Source organism: Oryzias melastigma, linkage group LG6 (assembly GCF_002922805.2).
Source record: "Oryzias melastigma strain HK-1 linkage group LG6, ASM292280v2, whole genome shotgun sequence".
Taxonomy (NCBI): Eukaryota; Metazoa; Chordata; class Actinopteri; order Beloniformes; family Adrianichthyidae; genus Oryzias; species Oryzias melastigma.
Window position 1 is genome coordinate 515,834 of NC_050517.1, and position 21,762 is coordinate 537,595.

The 21,762-nt window shown below is 40.0% G+C and overlaps 1 protein-coding gene across 2 annotated transcripts in view; it reads right to left on the reverse strand.

The window, feature by feature from the left end:
• Window positions 1–6,250: 6,250 nt before the first annotated feature.
• Window positions 6,251–21,762, reverse strand: part of LOC112151709 (integrin alpha-11) — a 24,465-nt gene continuing 8,953 nt past the window's right edge. For both annotated transcript variants that reach the window (XM_024280740.2, XM_036212150.1), the window contains 20 exons: window positions 21,184–21,328; window positions 20,327–20,475; window positions 19,393–19,536; window positions 18,997–19,200; window positions 18,316–18,446; window positions 17,690–17,862; window positions 15,964–16,097; window positions 15,768–15,878; window positions 15,211–15,296; window positions 14,541–14,733; window positions 14,364–14,462; window positions 12,564–12,640; window positions 11,573–11,656; window positions 10,841–10,940; window positions 10,178–10,291; window positions 9,304–9,390; window positions 9,116–9,226; window positions 8,932–9,027; window positions 8,237–8,350; window positions 6,251–6,937 (listed from right to left, as the gene is read on the reverse strand). In XM_024280740.2, coding sequence (XP_024136508.2) covers window positions 6,857–6,937; window positions 8,237–8,350; window positions 8,932–9,027; window positions 9,116–9,226; window positions 9,304–9,390; window positions 10,178–10,291; window positions 10,841–10,940; window positions 11,573–11,656; window positions 12,564–12,640; window positions 14,364–14,462; window positions 14,541–14,733; window positions 15,211–15,296; window positions 15,768–15,878; window positions 15,964–16,097; window positions 17,690–17,862; window positions 18,316–18,446; window positions 18,997–19,200; window positions 19,393–19,536; window positions 20,327–20,475; window positions 21,184–21,328 — 2,433 coding nt within the window. In that variant the 3' untranslated portion in view covers window positions 6,251–6,856. The remainder of the gene's footprint in view (window positions 6,938–8,236; window positions 8,351–8,931; window positions 9,028–9,115; window positions 9,227–9,303; window positions 9,391–10,177; window positions 10,292–10,840; window positions 10,941–11,572; window positions 11,657–12,563; window positions 12,641–14,363; window positions 14,463–14,540; window positions 14,734–15,210; window positions 15,297–15,767; window positions 15,879–15,963; window positions 16,098–17,689; window positions 17,863–18,315; window positions 18,447–18,996; window positions 19,201–19,392; window positions 19,537–20,326; window positions 20,476–21,183; window positions 21,329–21,762) is intronic.

Sequence of the window (21,762 nt, forward strand, 5' to 3'; positions counted from 1 at the left end):
AATGTATTAATGAAATAATGAGATTGTTGATAAAGGAGAAGTTCTGACAAAAATGTTCATATCATTAACATTGTAAACATTGTTCTGCCTCTCCTGGAGGACGTTTCAGTTTGGCCACTAGGTGGTGATCACACTATAGCAGCCCATTTTTTTCAAGAAGAAAAACGTTTTTATAAATGAGCAAAGACATTGCTTTTTACCACAAATAGTTACTTTAAAAATATTTCCTTTGAAAATGTGTAAAATTCATGCCTGTGAGTTTATAAAGATGCTCACTTAGTCAGCAATGTATCTTTAGGTCGACCGTTAGTCGTCCTATGGGAGATTCCATTGAACGTTAGCATCAAGCTAGCAGACTTTAGCTTTATGTACTAAATTAATCTGTTTTTTTATGAACTGATTATTGATCTATTAAGCTGAAATCAATTGAAATCGATTTTATCAGAATAGTAAATGTCGTATACTTGTATAGCGTTTTCTACCTTCCTTCGAAGGCCCAAAGCGCTTCACAGTTACAGACCCATTCACCCATTCACACAACCCTATCCTTATCTAGCTCTAATCTAATCTTTATTTTGCTCTAATCTTTATCTTTAAAACCTTGAAAAGTTAGAGGGTCTGCTAAATGTTGTTTGTCTCTTTGAGAGTGAGGGATAAACCACAGGTGTGTTCATGTAGACCTGTGAAACATTTTACTGCACTCACAGGAAAACATTTTGCAGAAATAAAAAAATAAATAAATGTGAGCTTGTTGGAGTTCAGATTCTCCCCTAGAACAACTTCATCAGTTCTGCTGTTTCAAGTCTTCGTTTCCTCGTCTTACGCAGACACGGCTTTCTCCTGCCTCCTCTGTCGGTCTGTCTCCTCTCTTTGCTGTCCATTAGTGAAGGTGTCTCCTCAGGTCGATATTTAGCGGAGGAGGTGACGCCCACTTTTCTGTAAACATCCAATCATAGACCTTATGACATCCAGCTGATCTATGACCCTGTGTGTGTGAGTGTGTGGCGGTGAGAAATAGACACAGAGTTATTACTCTGTCGATAAATGTGTTTATTTGCCGGGGACGGAGGGTAGCTTCTTCAGGAGTTGAAAAGATGTTTTGAAGCACTTTGTTGCGAGGACAAAAACACTGTAATCAGATCGCTGTCTGGAGAAGAATGTGAGAGCCAAATTATGAGCAGAAATCACACAATCAATACGGCTGATGACAGACAGGGACGAGAGAAGACGGAGAGACTCCTCCTCTCTGAGGCCTCCTCTGGCCTCCACAGCCCCATGGGAAAACCAAGAGACTTTCTTCACCTTCTACTTTGTTGGCTCTTCACTAATATGCTGCTCTCCAGTCAGAACATCTATTAGAATAAAAACAAGCACATACCATCACTTCTGATCTGAGCTTCATGAGCAACCTTCAGCATTTTGCTTTGGATGGATGCATCAGGAGAAGAGGATTGTGGGCCGTTGAGCGGTTCCGTCAGTGAACCTAGGTGTTGGTTCTCCCTGCTCTACAGGTGTATGGAGCTAAATTGAGGCCAATAATATCTGAAACCCAAATAAAACAGTTAAAAAAGTATTGGTGATTAACCAAAAAAAAATTTAAATCTCTGAAACTTTTTGCTGTTCTAAAATAAACGTAATTGTTTTCAGCTTTTATTTATATGTTTTTTTAGGTTTAAAAACTCAAAATCTCAATTTCAAAACTTCTATTTCAATTTCAAATCTATTTTTACACTTTCAACTCTTTTTTCGTCTTCGAATCTGAAAAATTCTGTGTCAAAACATTTGGCCCCGTTGTGGCGCATTGGGGCGGGGCTAACACGAAGGACCAATCAAAATCCATGAGGGTGGTAACTGCCGTCCTGGTGCTGATTTTCAGATTTGAAAAAAGATTTGAAAGTGGAAAAAAAAGGGTTTGAAATTGAAATTTTGTGTTTTGAAATCTAAAAACCAGAACATTTGAAGCTGAAAATTATTAAGTGTATTTAGAATAGCAAAAAGTTTGAGACATTTTAAATTTTTTTTTTGGCCAAATACCAATATTTTTTCAAGTTGTTTCATTTGGGTTTCAAATAATATTGGCCCCAATTTAGCTCCATACAGGTGTACTTTAGTAAAGTTTGAAATCAGCAAATTAGGACTACAGATGTAAAATGTATCATGACACACATACACTTTCTCAGACAACTATGAACATTTTCACACTTTTCTCTCTTGTTTATACTCTCAAAGTCATAAACTTCATAGAGAATAAGTCCAGGATTATAGAATGAAAACACAAATTCTGATTATGATTAGAGCTGCATGTATCATATGTCAAAGTCAAGGCCCGGGGGCCGGATCCGGCCCTCCAGATCATTTTAGTTTTTTTGTTTTAAATGGCCTGATGTTATCTTGTGCTTATTTCTAACTTGTATAATTCTGAAAAACTGTATTTTTATGGAGAGTAAAAGATTTAAAGTTATTTAAGGTTTAAGTTGATTTATTCTGGAGTAGTATTCCTGCCTGTTTTTATTTAAACTAATGTTAAAAATGTTAAAACTTTAAAAATGTAGTTTTAGTGTCTTCAATAAATGTTTATCCTGTTCGCCCCGTGGTCTACAGTGTGTTATAGATTTTGGACCCCTGTGCGATTGAGTTTGACACCCCTGAGATAGAGGCACACACTGCAGGGAATGCTGGAATCAAAAGTCACATTCTGTGTGGGTCTCGATGGCATGACCAGACTGGGAGGAAAAAAAAAATCATGGGTCTCCAATATTGTTAAGGGGGCCAGACCAAATGTGGAGTTAGGCCAAAACGGGCCCATGGGCCGTAGTTTGGGGACCCCTGTTTTAGAGAGATCAGTTCTGATCCAGCTGACAAGATCTACTGGTTCAGAGGTCTTTTGGAAGAACCTAGCCCGTGGACAGCTTGTTCTCTTCATATGTTCTTCTATTGAGCTTTTTCTCTTATAGTCGTTACACACATCCTCTCTTCCTTTTAAAAACAAACTCCAACTATATTTTGATGTATTGTTACATCCTGCTGCTGCAGCCTTCTTTTCCATCCAGGTCCCTTCGGCTCACCTGGCAGGTGTGGCCAATCTGCCTTGATTGGCAGGTGGTGTCCATATAAGCCAGAGGCAGCCACACCAAGCCAGGCAGGGAGCAGAGCAGCAGGCTGGGTGGTGGTTTGTGTGGTGTTGGTTTGGTGATTGGTTTTTGACATTTGTTTTGTCCTCAGCAATCTTAGATTGCTGGGTTTTGTTATGTTAGTTTGGGGTTGGACCTTGGTAGTTCTGATTTGCGGGCTTTGTTTAATTTGTGTTCATTAGGTAGTTTTGTTAGGCAGCCCTTAGCAGGGAGCTGCTGACTCCGACGGTTGTCATGGCTGGGTCAGCAGTCTCCCTGACTTCTTTTTCTTTTGGCCAAGGTTCCAACTCCATTTTGGTTTGTTCTTTTAACCTTAACCACCAAATTTCTCTGCTTTATTTCAGGACACAGGTTTCCGTTTATTTTAATAAACTGTGTTCCTTTTATGTTGGTGTCCACTCTTTAATGTTATTGTCCCCTCTGATAGATATCCCCTAGACACCGGGCCAATTTTCTATTGGGGACGTAACAGTATTGTAAATTCATTGCCAATGGGTTTTTAACTGTGATTATGCTGTTTTTATCCAAAATCAAGAACCCTGTGTTGCTTTTTGAGACAGTTCCTGCAGGAGTTCATTAGATATTCACCTCTGGGTTGTGGGCAGGACAGTTGGCCAACGTTGATTTTCCAAAATGCTACAAGAACATGAACTGTCTTGAAGGGTTCTTCAATAAAAAGTCAATGTTCTTCCTTTTTATGTTATTTATTTTCATGCACTTTCTTAAACAATGAAATAGTACAACATAAAACCATAATAAATATTTTACAGGAAAAAAAAAAAGTACTAAGTCAAATCTAGTAAAAAAACGAAATGCATTCAACCACTAGGGGGCCAGAATGGCGGCATGACCAGAGAATGAAGGGCTCATGCATGCATGAAATACAATTAACAATATCATTTCAGCCAGATGGCTCCAACAAATGTGTAAAAACAACAGAAACACTATTTTCATTGAAGTGGGTCTTTAAATCATCTGCTGGTTTGAGGAGGTAAAACTGTCTACCTGCAGTATCTGTCTGACTGAACAGCAGGACTAATGAAAAAGATGCTCTAGAAATAATCTTTAGCCAATCTTTGCATGTTTACAGCCTCTGATTTCATTGTTTCGTGCAAATGTCTAAAAATTATTTTCACTGGGTTAAATTTATTTTATTTAAATATAAGAATAAAAGAAAGTGATTTTCCCTATTTTTTAGATATACCATCTAATAAATAACATCTAAGACAAATTAAAGTGGGAAAAATAAAAATAGGAGGAAAAAAAGAGCATGATTTAAGAACTGTCAATAATGTAAATGTTTTATTGCTCTGTGTCTTCCTCTGCCAGACTACAGTCCTCCTCATTTTAATGTTTGGCTGCCACCTACAGGTAAGTCTGTGTATCCATAAAGTCCACTCTACAGAGAGGGGTCTCTCTCTGTCAACAGAGGACCATGTGTGAAATATTAAGAGGGAGCTAAATAAATGTTTTGTTCTTTTTTTCCCTCCAGTTTTGAGTTTTTATGCTTAAATGTATTTAAGAAAATGTTTTTTTTTCTGCCCATGAATTGTCCCGGCAACAGCATCTGTAGGTACGCAGATTTTTTTTTCTCTCTCTTGGTTTGCCCAGTTTTTATTTTATTCTCCTTATAACAAAACACACAAAAACATGATAGATAAAAGAGCTTTAAAAACTAGAACATTATTTAACTGCTGTGCTTAAAACAGTTGTTCTAACAGGATAAAATATATATTTTAAAAATTACAACTTTGACGTGCAGTAATTCACAAAAACCATTTCATCATAATAAACAGAGTGAGTTGTGATGGATAACAGGCCCTGCTGGGATTCTGAGCCAGACTTTCCTGTTTCCAAATCATCTGCTTTGACTTAGCTACTTTTGAAGAACTTCACATACGTTAAAATATGAAATACAGGAAATGTATGTAAAAATGTATTTTTTTTTTTAAAAAATGTCTAAATGTATTTGTACAAAATATTATATGAAAAGTCTCTTCTTCCATTGTCCAGTAGGGGGCGGTGTTGGAGAGTCAATGGTTTAATAGTGAAAAGTGAAGTTTATAGAAGCTGTTGGAACATGTCAAACATTTGTGCTGTCGGAGGATTCTGATGATCAGAGCGTTCCCCAGGCTGCTGCTCTTCCGCGTCCACTCTAAGGTGATACCTGGTGTGTTCTGCTGCCGTCCATCTGCCTCAAGGTTGGACGTGTTGTGCGTTCAGATGCTCTTCTGCAGATCTCGGTCATAACCAGTGGTTGGGTTACTGTTGAGTTTCTATCAGCTGAAAGACATTCTTGCCCACAGAACTGCTGTTTACTGGATATTTTCTACTTTTCTGACAATTCTTTGTAAACTTTAGAGACGGTTGTGGGTGAAAATCCCAGTAGATCTGCAGTTTCTGAAATACTCAGACCAGTTTGTCTGGTACCAACAACCATGCCACGTTTAAAGTCACTACAATCACATTTCTTCTCCATTCTGATGCTTGGTTTGAACTGTAGCAGGTCGTCTTGACCATGTCTACACGTCTATATTCATTAAGTTGCTGCCATGTGATTGGCTGATAGAAAGTTGCTTTAACGAGCAGTGGAAGAGCTGTGCCTAATAAAGTGGCAGATGAATGTAGATGATAATTTGTAAACCTCCATATTCTGCACAGAAGAAGGTGAATTCACCTAAACCTTGCAGTAATGAAGACGTCAGCTGCTGTGGACCTTTCACCGCTCCAGACCTGATACACCATCATAGTGTGGTACTCCAGCTGCACTGAGGTGGAGAAAAGAGGTTGTAGAAGGTAGTGACGACTGCAGAGTGAATCATCGACTGCTTCATGTCCTCTCTGCTCATGTTTACTGCTCCTGCTGCTTCCACAACGCGTGCTGTACCGCATCCGGTACTGAGGGTTGCAGACCCTTGACGAGATGGGGACACCCAAAGGGGTCCTTGACTCGACACCAGCATGTGACGAGTTGGGAGTGAGAATGTGTTGGTGTATCAGGAAGGGCGTCCAGTCTAAATCTCTGACCTCTAACCAAGTGTGTGGATCAGTGGAAGCTGATTGCTACGGCAACCCCAGATGGAATATCCCCAAAGGTAAACAAATATTTTCCTCCAGCACATAGTAAAAAATCTTTTTATTAAAAAAAATTGTTTATAAATTTAAAGTTCATAATGTTAAGTTGTGAAAATGTTGACGGAATTGTCTTTCATACAAAATAAACCAGCTGAGTAAGCATTCTTTAGGCAGTAACTGTTATGAATCAGCTTCAGTAAATGGACTCAATGTTGCATCTTTCAGCAGAAACACACATTACCTTTTAACACAACAAATCATGAGTTTATTTCAGACTTTGGCCAGCAGTCCTTTTTTCCTAACAGACATTCAGTCACTGCAGAAAGTCCAGAGCTCATGTTTGAACAAACTTAGAGCAGAAAATCAAGATCAAAATTCACTTCAACTGTAAATGAGCTTTTCTGTTTCCAAACACAGATTCATGGTCACTTTAAATAAGCTGCATTTCACTGGTGCTCATCCAATCTGCTTTTGTGAAGTAATTTCATAATCCACAGATGAACAGAATCCTGGACTAGAATGTCAGCAGAGTCTGCAGGCAGATGTTTGCATCCACTCCAGTCCTGCAGTTGAGCTGTTCCACAGACTTCTGATGCGTTCAGGTTTGCATTTTGCTTCAGAGCATCCCAACAATATTGACGTCTCCATCTCTATAGCTGCTGTGCTGACTTCCCGCTGGCTGCAGGCTCCTCCTCTTCCTCCTGTCTTCTCTGTCTCTTGAAGAAACCCAGCTGTGAAGACAACAAGTTCAGGACTCTTGACCATCTGGGCATCAAAAAGAACTGACATGATTAAAGGGTGACCCAACAGGGAAGTTGGAGGCTGACTCCACCCACAAAATGTAAAAATCCAGTCAGAGGGGTGGGGCTTGGGAACAGGACTGTTACATTACTGGAGCTTCAGACCATGACGTGGAACTTAAAAGTTTTGACCAATCATGAAATTCAAGTGTAATAACTTGATCCAACCTTTTGGGGGCAGCACACAGACGGTTTTTGACTACATTTTCAAGGATTAAACAAGATTATTTTAACTTGTCAAAAATGCGGCAACGACCAACAGACAGCACTTTTAAAGCCCGATTTAAAGAGGTCAGCAGACAAAAAAGTTTATTTAGGTTTTGATTACTCGTTAAAGTCCGATTTTACTGCACAGTGAAAAATGAGTGATCGGTCCCTGACTGATGTAACGCACACACATCAGCGTGAAGCAGTGATTGACAAACAGGTGGGGTCATGTGAGTATGACTACCTGACTCTACCTGAACATTAATACATCTCTCATTGTTACAAAATGGTAAAATTCTAAATATTTAGTAATCACAACATTAAGCACCGCAACTGTATACTAACAGTTTAAGAGGAAACCAATCAGATTCTCTTCCATGTTTGGTTTGGGATGACACTTCTTCTGCCGCTGTCAGGAGAAAATACTTATACTCAGATGCACCGCCCTCTAGTGGCTGTTAGAGGAAACAACCGCTACCAGTGTTTACTGGGAAAAAAACAAAAATATTCATGTCTAAAAAAAAAAGAACACAAATAAGTCGCCTGAGATTAAGTCGTACCTCTGACTAAATTATGAAAAAAGCTGTGACTTGCACTCTGGAAAACACAGTAAATATTGTCTTGTCAGCATTTTGAATCAATACAAATATCAAACAAAATATTGCAATTTATCACAGAATAGATCTTTCCCTACACCTCTAGTGTTTCCCTCTGTGATTTTCTCCTAAACCTCCCCAAATGAGTAAGCTGGCCCAGCAGTTGTGTGAACATGACCCCGCTCCACCCGTGTTTGAGGAATTTGATTGGGCCCACTCATCAGGAAACCACTGGGCGGCTTGTTACACAAACACACAACTTTAAAACAGAAAAATCCATATTTACAGGTCTGCAGTCAAAAATATTGGGACATTATAACCATTAAAAGACATCCACAGCTTTTCAACAAAGAAGCGCTCAGGGACTAAATTTTAAATCAGTTTAAAAAACAGGGAAAAGAAATTATTCTTGACCGTAAGGCTTTACCTTCCACAAGCCCAGAACCAGAAGGCCGAGCAGCAGCAGGCCGCCTATCGAGCTTCCAAGAATGATCCAGATGGGAACAGAGGTCTCCTCCTCTTTCCTCAGGTGCAGGAGGATCTGCAACAATCATCATCCCACCATCAGATGGAAACATGAGCAATCTGAGTGTGCATAATGAGGAGGTGGATGGTTACGGGTCAAACATGATGTTCTGGAGTCTGTTCCCATTTCCTGCAGAACCAACAGAACTCCAGAGTTGTACGTCATATTTATTAGAGTTATTCTTCACATCTTCTTATCAAACATGACAATAAAACTGCACTGGTCTCAGCATATTATTCCATACAAATATTTTCACAGATTCCTGCTGAAATGAAGCTTTAATCAAATGAATGTACATCATAAATCCGCCTGAAGTGTCTGCATCACGGCTGTGCCGTTACAAACTGTCACACTGCGTTTTCCTTGTTTCAGAGTCACATCTGTGGGGCACACATTCACTAAAAAGATCCTGGAAAACAGCTTTAAAACTGGAGTCAAGGGTTGTGATGGAGAACAGGAAAAAATTGGAGTTTGAGAGCACTGTAACCAAATCAAGAGTATCTCTGTGACAGAAAACCTCTGGACATCAACCTCATTCACTTTTCACCAGAGATTTTACTTTCAGCTGTTTTTGCTGAAGATGACCACGGCGGTACCTGTCTGACAGGTCTGTCCTCCTGCAGGAACATAGGACTGGAAGCTTCCAGCTGCAGAGAGGCAGCACTCAGCAGCTCCAAAGACTTAAAGCTGATCTGAAAGTTAGACGAGTGAAAACAACCAGATGGGTTTCTTCAGTGTCAGTGCGAGGAAAGTCCTTTCAAGAAGATTTGTGGGACTCACAGCGTGAAGCACGGAGAGCCGAAGTCTTCCCATGAGCGTCACCTTTACCTGTGTTGATGGCGGCACGCTCAGCCTGCAGAGGACCACCATGCTCACACTGTTACTGTGGTTCTACACAAACAAGCACATCTGGCTTATTTTCTGCAAAAATCTGCAGGCTGTTGTGGGAGCAGGAAGAAGGACATTACCAGCTGCGACAGGTGAGACAGGTCTTCAGGAGCGGCAGCACCTGTTTCTTCACTGTGGGGAATGGAGCAGCTGGAGTCGTCCGCCTGCTGAGAGAACAGAGGGCTGTGACTGCATCTCACTCATCTCATCTCTGGTCTTTGGAAGACGGAAACTCATTGAAGGCAGAACTATTAACAGTTCTAAAAACAATTCTAGTCGAATTTCCTCATATCTAACAAATCAGTCTGCACACAAGGAGCGTCCTATTATCACTTGAAGAGCACTAACGTACCCCCTAGCGCAGTGTGCAGGGTTTGGGGAGAAAATTAGGAACAACACGCCTGCGTAATCAAAATAATTACTGTCTCTATTACATAACTTTTTGCTCCTGAATGCTAAATACTGTGCATCCCTTTGAACTGATTTAATAGTGTGTAACCACGTGCACCACATTAAAAGTATCTGATGGGAATCTGGGTAAACAACAGAATAAGTGCGGTTTTGGTTTGGTGGAAGTCAGTTGGAGTCAATGTTGTTTTACACAAAGAAATAACTTTTGTTCCTCTTTATACACTTTATAATCTTTAACTAGACTTTAAGCACAGGAGAAGCTTATTGTTGTTTGTTGAAATCCAATAAATATTAAAGGTTGTTAGCAAGTATGTGTCTATTTTACTCCTTTAATTGACTTGTAAGAGCTGATCAGAAAAATCAAAGTTTTAACAAACAGCAACAAAAATGAGTTACTTTTCCTGGTAACTAGTTTCTTTTGTTGTAGAATAATTCAGTTGCTAAATGAGTTGGAATAAATTGTCAGTGACAATAACTAACTATTGTTTGTTTTGAAGCAACAATCTAAAACACTGCTCATAACATCTGAACACGTCCAGGTACCTCCTCAATAGCGTAGTCTATCATGTCCACCAGCTGGTTCATCGCCATGGTGACAGCCCAGATGTCAGCCCTGAAGTGTAGGTCCATCACTGAGAAGATGCCCAGGTTCTGAATCTACACAGCAAGTCAAAAATATGGATAGTCAGAGCACAGACTGAGTGACACTCAAAGCCCAAGGGGTTGTAACACTAGAAGAATAAGCGCTGTGGTCATTGTCCTTTTGACAGGGAATCACATGACCCAAGAGTTGTTGAAACATGCCTATGTAAACTGGTGTGAGTTTATAATTAATATATATATTAATCAGGGACACCCCTTCTCCCACATATTAAGTCAAAATTAAATGTATTTCACATCCTTGCAAAATTATTTTAAACTTATATTTAACCACAGAAGGAAAATAAGGACATAATATTTTCATAAGGCCTAATTTTGCACTCTTGGAGAAAAATATTTTCCTTGAGGGAAACCAGGATTCCCTAATCCTGCAGTCTCATTAGAAAAATATACATTTTCCATTTAATTGACATTTAAGAAACCAGGTTACTGGAAAAGGAACATCATAAGTTAGTTAATGCCCTGTAAACGTATCCACTGTGAAAACTTCCTGTAAACACCACTTTTGAATTTTCAACCAAAAGATAATGAGTGTCTTTGACTTGCATAAAACGTGAGGTTGAAGGTGGAATCCGGAGTGTCTGATTGGTCCCAAGATGAGGAGGAGGAGTCAGCTCGTATTCCAAAATGAGGAGAGTATGGGTCTCTGTCAGAAATGGAAAACAACTACTGAAGTAAAAATCTTCCAAATTGATTCAAAAAAATTTCCAACTGTTTAACAAATTCTTCTGGCCAAACCATAGACTGTATAATCACCGGATGAGTCCAGTATGATGTAACTCGTAGGAAATGCCTTACTTCTGGTTCCTTCTAAATGAAGCTGATTCTGTCGCCATCTTTATGCCATTTGGAGCCAGACAACAGCTATTGGTCCGAGTCGGTCTGAGTCACGTCACGTTTTCTAGAGCAGCTATTCTTGCAAACCAGGAGTGAGCTTGTTGGAAAGACACACCTCTTCCTCTGAAAGCAGCACTGCAGGTGGAGGCCAGCCATGTGGTTTTACTGAGGCATCTGACTGATCAGTTTATAACAAACAATTTTGCGATAAAGAAAAATATGAAAAAAACATACAAAAATGTATCAGATCAAGAATGATTATTCCGACTAATAGAATCACGGAGTAACAGCTGTTTTTTCTGAATAGAAGTCTATGGGATTTTGGCTTCTTGAAGGTACTTCCTGTTTGAAACACAAAGGGGGAGGGGTCAAGCGGTCCAGTGATTCTACAGTCTATGGGCCAAACATTGATCCTCCTGTGGATGAGGGCACTTCCTCTACCTGGTGAAAAGGAGATCCGCTTCAAACTTCAAGGGGAGAGAGATGCTGTTGATATTATCGCTGGGATTTCTCTCAACTCCATCACTGTTTCACAAAACAGAAGAGAGAGGAACACTTTACATGAAGGTCGGAAATGTCTGCGGACAGCTGTGATGACAAATGCGTAATATGTGTAGAGCTGCCATGATTAGTCAACTAATCGACGACTAATTCACTAATGACCATTTGACCTAAAGGAATGTAGAAATTGTCAGAAAACAAGACCACCGAAGACAAATCAGAATATTTGGGTAAAAACTGTAAAATAGTCTTGATGGTCAGAAATATGGAAAACTTGGAGAAGTTCTTGGTCACAGGAGCTTGAGTAAATTGTCTGAGTAAAAAGAAAAGTAGTAAAAGAGTAAAATGATAAGTTTAATGCTGCTAGGATGTTGGGACATCAGTCTTTTTTTCACCCGATTTGAACTTAGATTGTGAATATTATCTGGGGAAACAGATATACCCGATAATTACTATAAAAAAGTCTAAATAAGCTTTTAAAAATAAAAATATTTTTCAGAGCTGATCACTTCCTCTCTGTAGCCCCTCCCCTGACAGCTCCACCAACACGCAGCGCGGTGCAAGCAGCATCGACCCGGTCCGATCTTTGGGTGTTTAGAAGGGTCTGGTAGTGCCTGCTGTCCCCGGGATTGGTACCAGAGCCTCAAGTTGGAGGCTTATTAAAAATAAAAGTCCAGAATCAAAAGTATTAAAGCAAATATAGTCAAATGTAACTGAAGAGCTTGATCATCTTCTTTTATGGTTATAAGCATTAACCAGAAGAAAACTCTGCAGTTAAAATAAATAAGAAGATAAAGTGTAGTTATCTTTTTTAGATTGCTGGAATAACATTTGCTGCTGATATTTTTTGCACAACTCTGAAAGACTGAATTAGGACAGACTGGATCAATGATGACCAGTTTTACTAAAAACATCTGCTGGTTTTTCTTACCTAGAAGCTTCCATGACAACACGTGCGTGATCCAGAAGAACTGAAGGACTGAACTCAAACTCCAGATGGAAAGACACCTGCAGAGAAAGACCCAGCACAATTTATTATTGTTAACCCATAAGAACTCATGGTGACATCAGTGTAACAGAAAAATATCAGAAATAGGTTCTGTGATCCACTTGGTTTGTGGTGAATTCCAAATCATTTTATTTTTAAGTAAAATGGGTTTGGGTCTTTATGGGTTAAAGTCCAACTCTGTTGAAAATGTTTTTAACATGTTCATGTAGCATTTTTCTCATGATGGACATATAAAGAACATCGATCTTAAAACTGTGTTTCTGAGCATTTCTTTATTCAACTCATAATGAATAAGAAGCAAGCTGATTCTGAAGTGAATCAGAAGCAAAAAAAATGCTTTTTGAAAAGCGTGTTACATAAAACTACAACAGGCCACAAGCTTCCTGCTCCTCTCTATTCTGATATATCCACCTGCAGACAAATAGATCCATGCATGCCTTTGTTTTCCTCGTCTGCACTGGAATCTGGATATACACTTTACAGCTAGGCAGCTCCAATACTGCTCACCATTTTTGCACCACAGAAGAGAGTATAAACAAAGGGATGATGGGAAGTACGTCCAGGCTTACTCCACACCAACAGTTCTGCCCATAAGTCAGAGGTGAATTTATGATAAACTACTGCTGCTCTGCAGAAATGATTTCTTAGAAAATAACAGGTTTTTAAAAAATATGCCCAAAACTAGGGTATAATGATTAATCAACTTAATTGATTAATCTATTTATTTTCCTGCAATCCAACCAGATCAATCTGCATGGGACAAGTTGTTGAAAAATTGTTTCAAAATTAGACATTAGTATGAAGTAGACCATGTGATTGTGGATATGATGTCTAATCGATATGACGCATAAACCGGCCTTTAGAAGGAGGAAATTAGAGTATTATAGTGTAGTTAGTGTGGACATCCTATGTGCAACTTATGTATCAAATCCACACTCTGTGCCTACAAATACTTCATGATACACTTATAGTACACTCCATTTTCATGAGGTGAGCCCCAAGACGACTCTAAGACACACCTGCGCTCCTTTTAAGATGCAGCTGTTCCTCTCTACGACCCTCCATGAACCCAAACAACTCAAAAACCCTCAGAACCCGAACACGTCACTTATGTATCAGACAGGTGGAACCGTGTTTGTGATGGATCTTATCGAAAATGTGAAGCATTCAATCTTTTTAGTTTTTTAACATGTTTCTTAGCCAAAGCTGCTTCACAGATACAAACACATTCATGCACATGGTTAACCCTTGAACACTTTTGCTATAAAAAGTTACACCATCACTTTTTACCCAACATAATATACCCAATAAAAAGTATTTTTAAAAAAAAATGGATAAAAATATGACAACACATGATAAATTAGAGTAGTTTTATTTTATTTTTAACTGTGGTTTATGTAAGAAAATAGAAAATAAAAACACAGGAAGATTCTAAAAATATGATACTGAAAAAATTAGGAATTTGAGAAGAAAAGTAAAAGATTAATATTGCTGGGACATGTGAGACTTTATCCAGGGAAAATGCAACATATTGAGCGTCATGCAAATACTTTTGCTCGGGTAAAAATCCCTCACAAATAGTGCTCTAGGGTTAATCAGCTACAAAAAAACCAAATAAATAGTCTCATCTACAACTTGTTTATCGTTCCATTGTGAAGATAAAGCAGCTAACACTTAGTTACACTGATAGACCATTTCAGAAACCAGAGGAAATGGACCCACCTGCGACAGTGACTTCATGAATGGGTTAGTGATGTTGCAGCTCCTCCAAGTGGCTGTAATGTTTGTGATGGAGCACTCAATCTGGATGTCGGACTGACCCTGCGAGGACATCGTAATAATCATAAATCCGTCACAGACTCCCAATAGCCAGAGCTGGAACAGAAACAATATAGACACCTTAACCAAGAGCCTGGAGAACAGAAGGTTGGCAGAGTTGGAGATGTTGACGGCGGCTCTGTAGGCGTTCTCTCCTTGGTTCTCCAGTCGAGCAAACACCACCATCCTCCTTCGCCCGGATTCCACCACAAACAACGGGTCGTCCTGCTCGCAGAAGGAGTAGGCAGTCTGTTCCCTCCAACTGCAGTATTGCCTTCAAGAAAAGCCAGAACAGTCTGTTGGCTCAGCAGATCCCCAGATAATGGAGCTCCATGGTGAGCTCTTGTGACTCGGCTGAACGGTTCCCATGGTAACTAGAGGTGTAGCAATTAATCGATTTGTATTTTTATGATCCAGATCCCTATGATAAGACGGGCTGAAATGGGCCATCCAATCATAAAGACGTATAAAGACAGGGACATAATACACCACCGTAACTTCAGGAGCTCGCACACAGACCGAAAAAAGTAGAAATTATTTCACAAATGCAAATCTTTGCAGATCCAGAATTTTGTGGGCTGATTTATTCTGCAGTATGATGAAACTTCTGATTTATGTGCAAACATGCAGTTGCGGTTGTGAATATTTATGGCCTTATTTTGAGCCCTCACCATGTAGAAACCTTTGTCCAAAACAGTTGATTACCGGCCAAATGTGTGAGGAAATGTGTTTAAAAAAACAAAAGACTCACTGAGCGTTTTTCATGTCGGTGCGACTGTGAAGGACGAGGTCCGGAGCGCAGTTTTCCTCCTGCTCGCAACCGTTCCAGAAATGAAGCTGGAAAAACAGTATTTATTTTTAGCATCTGTTTTATTTGAGGAACATACTAGAGATTGCAGACTCCACATTCACGTGCACATGAATATCTGAGTAATAATATTTAAACTTTCATAACTCGCATCTTTTTAAAAGTTAAAAAGAAAATGGATGAAGGTCTGAGGGAAAATCGTAATTATTTTATGAAAATCTTTTTACTTGGTTTGATAAAGCCGTGTCTGTGGACCGCCACTCCAGGTACAATAAGATGGCATTGGTACCCTGTACGTATTCTGGATCTCTCCAGGGCTAAACAATGACTTATCAAAACAAAAAACTGTTCCTAAGTTAAGAGGACATGCCCATCTCTTATATGCTCTTATATGATTTTCTCTGTAAAAGCTGCTTTGCTAAATATGTTACTAGTGAGGTCAATTTACAACATTTTGTTGTAAAATGTCTTTCATTTCCTTGCCTTGCATTTTGACTCACCTCAGATCTCCAGCTGCTCGGCCAGTCTGGGTCCAACATTGGTCCTTCATCCGGATTCTGTAACCTGGCTTCCATGACGACCACGATGGGACGCCAAAAATCTGCAGTTTCCTGTGTACATGAAGAACAATAAAAGATCCCTCTGAATGAATGAGTGCTGCTTCAGTGCAGTGTGTTGAGGGGGTGTCAGTCTGACCTGGACTGTGAAGCTCAGCCGATCACACGCCTGACCTCCAGTCTGTAAGAAAATGGCGAGGAGCTGCTGCGGGTCATCCATGACCGCCCGCGGAGAGGGTCGCCTCTCATCAAACACCAGACTGTAGAGAACACCTTGGCAAGAGAGGAGCTATGTTGATGTTTAAGTTTTCTTAATTTGTGCAGCAAATGCCCTCATTGCTCCCTTTGGTTGATATGCTGGTCACTTTGTTAAGCTTGAACATTAGATGTAGAAACTGATGAATTGACAGAAATATTGACAAACTATCAGGAAAAATCTTCGATTTTTTTTTTTTTTTTTTTTTGCTACAAAGCAGTCCAGATAGGTTATTTAGAAGTAAAAAAAATAATAAACAACTGTTTAGAAATCTTGTATGTGGATCTTTCAAGCTAAACAACTAAAAATGACCTGTTGTCACTCCTTTAGACCATAAAGAAAATATCTGTACTCGAAAGACCTGGTCTTTTTTAATAACATATTAAAGGGGCAACACCATGAAAAAACAATTTTTTGCACTTTGAAGTGTATTATAATGTTCAATCCTCACTATAATGAACTCTAAAGCGGTATTTTGATCCAATAACACATTTTTGAGTAATCCTCTAAAAACCTGCGCAGCCCCTCCCATACCCACGAAAACGAGCGGGTTGTATCGTGTTGACGTATCAACATGAGAAAGACCGCCCCTTTCAGGAAGAGTCTGCTCTGTCCCAGTCTAACACCAACACTCAATTTCTCCACCGAGCTAGTGGTGATCAGCAAAGAAAAACGTTCATTTTCGACGCAGAATACCATATATCTTCCAATTGTGTCCTGTCTTCAATCAATTCCAGTTCAAACGGGTATTCGCTATTTTGGACGCGGGGCTCCTTCAAGACACCCCCACATTCCAGTTGGGCACAGTCGTGCAAACGCCAAGTGTATTTGTGTTGTGAACTAGTGTAGTGATCACCGGGGCTAGTTAGGGCAAATATATGGTACGTGCATCCATCTTTGGATTTTGAATTATTTTTGTAAAGCTCAAAGTCAAGGCCCAGGGGCCAGATCCGGCCCTCGGGGTAATTATACCCGGCCCTTCAAATCATTTTATGTTATTATAAATGACCCAAAGTTATCTTGCTAATGTATTGAAGCAACTAACTTGTAACATTTTGACAAAATATAAGGAGAGAAAAATATTGAAAGTCCTTTAAGGTTTAAGTTGATTTACTTTGGAATAATATTCCGTATTCAATAAATGTTTATCCTGTTCGGCCCGCGACCTAAAGTGTGATTTGGATTTTGGCCCTCTGTGCGATTGAGTTTGACACCTCTGCTCTAGGATGATGTCATGAAATGGGCAACACCCACACACAGTGGCAGGCAGACCCTCAGGAATCGAGTTGTTTTACTTCAGGATAGAAAAAAACGTCCAGAAAAATAACTAATGTTTTATTTATAATTTGTTTTTTTTAGTGTGCCAGGTAATATATGATCATATATATGGATATAGTTTACTCTGAAAGGCTTAAGAAAATCATGGTATGGCCCCTTGAATTATATTTTAGTAGCTTCATCTGTCCAACAGCTTTGGGTAAGGGAGGTTTTTGTTTATTAGTTATCAGGCAAGAGAAATTAAGCTTAATTTTCCAAATTATGTGTCTAAGTTAAAAAAATATTGAGAAAATTAAATTGAGGCAGAAACTGCAGGTCACCTTCAACCTACCCACTGCTGTTCCGCTCTTCGTTTGAGTTTTCACACTCCGGTCCAGACTCAGACACACAGTCACGTTCATGCAGGTGACGTCCTTCCCTCCTCGCCGGCAGTCCTTGTTGAAGATGTTGACCTTCTCAGGCTGGAAGGTCAAACTGGCTTCAATCCGCACCACGCCACGAGACCTGAACACAAGCAGGTGGGGATTGAGGGCAATGACTTAAACCTGTTCTTGAAACTTGAAGAACACACAGTGACAAACATGCTCCTACTATCACACAGTTTATACTCAATTGTTACCAGTCTTATCTGGGAGATGAACCTTTCTAACACAAATGATGTTCAAAACAAAACCAAACCTGGAAAAATTCTCAAGAAAATCGGCATGTTTGGAAGAAAGTTGAAACAATTTGACATAACTTCTAAGAAATGAAAAAGGAAAATTAGAAACTGGAAAAGACCAAGAACTCACAAGTAAAAATTGACTAAAAAGCCATACTAAAAGTCATATTTTCAGATTTAAATTATGAATTTATGAGACTGGCTTCACTGAATCGATGACCAGAAACTGGAGGTTTTGCCCTCTTTGTTGTAGCAAGAAGATTTTTAGAAACGTCACAACTATATTGTAGGCTTACATGACTATGACAGCAGCTCCCAGAGCCCCCACTGCCAGGTCAACAAGCCCATCTGAGTTAATGTCCAGAACTCCATGAAGACTTTGTCCAAAATACTGCAGACCTGCAGAGAAGCCTGCTGCAGACAGACGCTACGGAAACAAATGAAGAGTTTTCAGAGACATGACAATTTCTGCTTCCACACTGTCTGACTGTGTGTTTGTAAAACACAACATGCTTTAATACTTACTGCTGACTAATACTTTCAGGAAAACTATAGTTTTCTAACTCCCCCCGCCCTGTCCTGAATCTTCCGCAGGGTAACCATTCAGTGGGACATGCCTGGACACCTCCTCAATGAGGCATCCGGATCAGATGGCTGAGCCACCTAAACTGGCTCCTCTCAATGTGGAGGAGCAGCAGCTCTACTCCGAGCTCTCTCCAGGTGACCAAGCTTCAGCCGCTTGTTGTTCTGTCAGTCATGACTCAGAGGCCATGGGTGAGTACTGCACCAAAGATCGACTGGTAAATTGAGAGCTTCCCCACTTCTCCACTATTGAATAAGACCCCAAGATACCTAAACTCCTCCACCAGGGGCAGAAGCACTCCACCCACCCTGAGAGGGTAAACTACCTTTCTCTGGTCAAGATGTTTCAGAGTCTGTAAAGTAACTAAGACAATACACTTCCCCAAACTGGTTACCTGTTTATAGCTTGGCTGGATGATTTTGTCCCGACTGTAAAACAGGTAGACTGCACCCTGATGGTCATCCTCAAGTGGAGCTCCAACAACAACTTCACTGCAGCCATCTCCATTCATATCAGTGATCTGAGCCAAGGCTGAACCCAGACGAGAATTTTGAGAACGGTCAGAAACCTCCAGAACTTCCTGGAGAATGAAGGATGTCTGCAGAAAAAAAGGAGTTTGTTACTGGGGACTCATTTTTCCTGACTTATGGCGATGATAGAAAGGACTATGTCTTTTATAGATAGTCATACAAGGATGTCATGACAAAAGAAAAATACAGGTCCAGTAGATTAAAAGTACACTGAAACAGCCAGTTCAAAGCAGCTTAAAAATCAGAGCTCTGATTCTCACTTGAGGGCCGAGAGAGTAAACGTAGACCCTGCCTCTCTCCCAGCCGTCTCTGTAAAACATTGGTGCTGCTATCAGCAGGTAGTCGGTGTATCCATTGTTGTCTATGTCCATGGATAACAGCTCACTGCCGAAGTATGACCCAATCTGGAGAAACCAAACATGAAAAGAAAAATGTGCATCAACAGAATGTTTAATTTTCTTCTCAAGGACCCAAAAGACCTAACAATAAGTAAGGCTGTCAGGAGACAGAGTTCTGTCTCCCCCTCTGGTAAGAAGGAGGAATATCCAGAGTATTACCTCACTACACCTCTTAGCATAGTCCCTGACTCCAATCTGACAATCACTCACCTATTTGTTAAGCAGCACACAGAGCCTAGCTCAGTGCAAAGTATTGTTTGTGCGACTCCGACTGCATACCTATAAAAAAGTGACTCAGACAGACTCAGAATAATTGCTTTCAAAGGGTTGAAATCGTTTGGAATATGGCGGTAGACATATCAGGAAGTAACGGCGAAGGCTCTGGCCTGATTTCGCGAGGGCTGGAGGTAATGCATTTGGACGACCCTCAACACTTGCTATGTCCAGTTCCTACTTATACAGTCAATGGGTTGTTGTCTTGCAACAAGCTCACTCCCGATTGGCGAGAGTGGTTGCCATAGAAACTATGACTCATACTGATACGGACCAAACACTGCTTAATGACATCATGGGGTGAAAAAATGGGGCTGAATTGGTTTAATTTTGTTAGAGCTGAAAGAAAGACATTTTCTATGGATGACATCACACTGGCTCACTCCAGTTCTCAGATACGATCAATGGCTTTAGTCGACTAGTTAAGCTGTATGACTATTTTTTAAACTCCATTGTGCTGACAAATGGTCAGACAAGCACTCTAAATAAACAAGAGAACACATTATGCACTGTAATGACAGACCTGCTCCCCCAGCAGAGCTCGTAATATGGTCAGGTTTCCACTGTTCTTCAGGGTGAAGATGATCACCTTGCCCGTGTGGTTGAACCTTGGAGCTCCAGCTACATAGAACTGAGACCCACGGGAAGAAACCAAAGAACTCACAGAGTAACCTGAAACCAATAGAAAATACAGTAAACAGAAGAGGGAGTTAGTTATTTGAAGATAAGTTTGTCCCTTCTCTTCTCAGGTTGGTAGGTTTTAAAGATGTTTTCTTGTTAAGAACTGTTGCATCACTGTGAGTGGGCTTGTGAAATGGAGTAAGTCAGGTTATCAAAGCTGCACTGATGGTGAATGCTGTCAAATCTTAAATATAGTGCGGAACTATACAGTGTCCTGGATTTTAAGGGCAATTCGGACACTATGCTCTCTACTTTTCTTTCGTTTTTCTAAACGCTGGATATGATGTCACCAATTTCACAAAATCAAAATTGAATCAAAATGAACATTTCACTACATTTATTTATGACTCTACTGTGTTCTGATGGTGAAAACGTGAATGGCTTATTCAAAAATTACATTTAAACACGTTTTTTGTTCAAAATTTTTGACCCCAATGCATTGTGGTCTATATTCTCTAAGTTAGTGAGCACTGATGCTCAGTACTCTAATACTAATTTTTCGCAAAGACTTCTGGGAAATTTATAGTACACTTAATTTTGGAATTAGTAGATTCAAACAGTACTAGAAAATGGGGGGGTACGTACATATCTTTAGTTTTTTAAACCGCTGCAAATAAAAGTCACAAAATACCGAAAAAAATGTATAGTATCACAGTAAAACAAAAAAGTGAACCAAAGTAAAACTCATGTTACACTTACCAAGGTAGGCTGCATGGTTTTTCAGGGCTTCTGGAAACTCTTCTTGGTAGAAGGATTTTGGTGGAATAACTTTGCCGAATTTGGTTTCCTTCAGCACGGCACCATTCCAGTCGTAGGCGCCCACAGCACCAAGCAAAACACCGTCCTATAAAGACATTCTGAGGAAGCTTGGATTGGAGAATTTCAGGCAGAACAGCAGGGTGAGTGATGGATGGAAGCTCCAAGAGCCTTTAGGCGTTTTAAATTCACACTAGGATCCAAAAATAATGATTTAAATCGAAGACAGTAAAAAATAAAAACGTATATCTGTCAGGAGTCACAGCTCCAATCTGACCATCCCCCACTTGTTTCTTAAGCAGCACACAGAGCCTCACTCTGTGTGAAGTATTGTTTTGTGTCATCTCTACAATTGTGCTAAAGTAACAATGTTTTTATTTGAGTAAAATGTTGGACACTCTACCCACGTCTGTCTATAGTCCTCTTTATCTTGCTCAGTACGGGATTACACCAAAAATCAACAAATGTTATCAGTTTGCAGTGGCGGGCCGTCAGGGCCTGCAAGGCCTTCTCTGCTGGCCT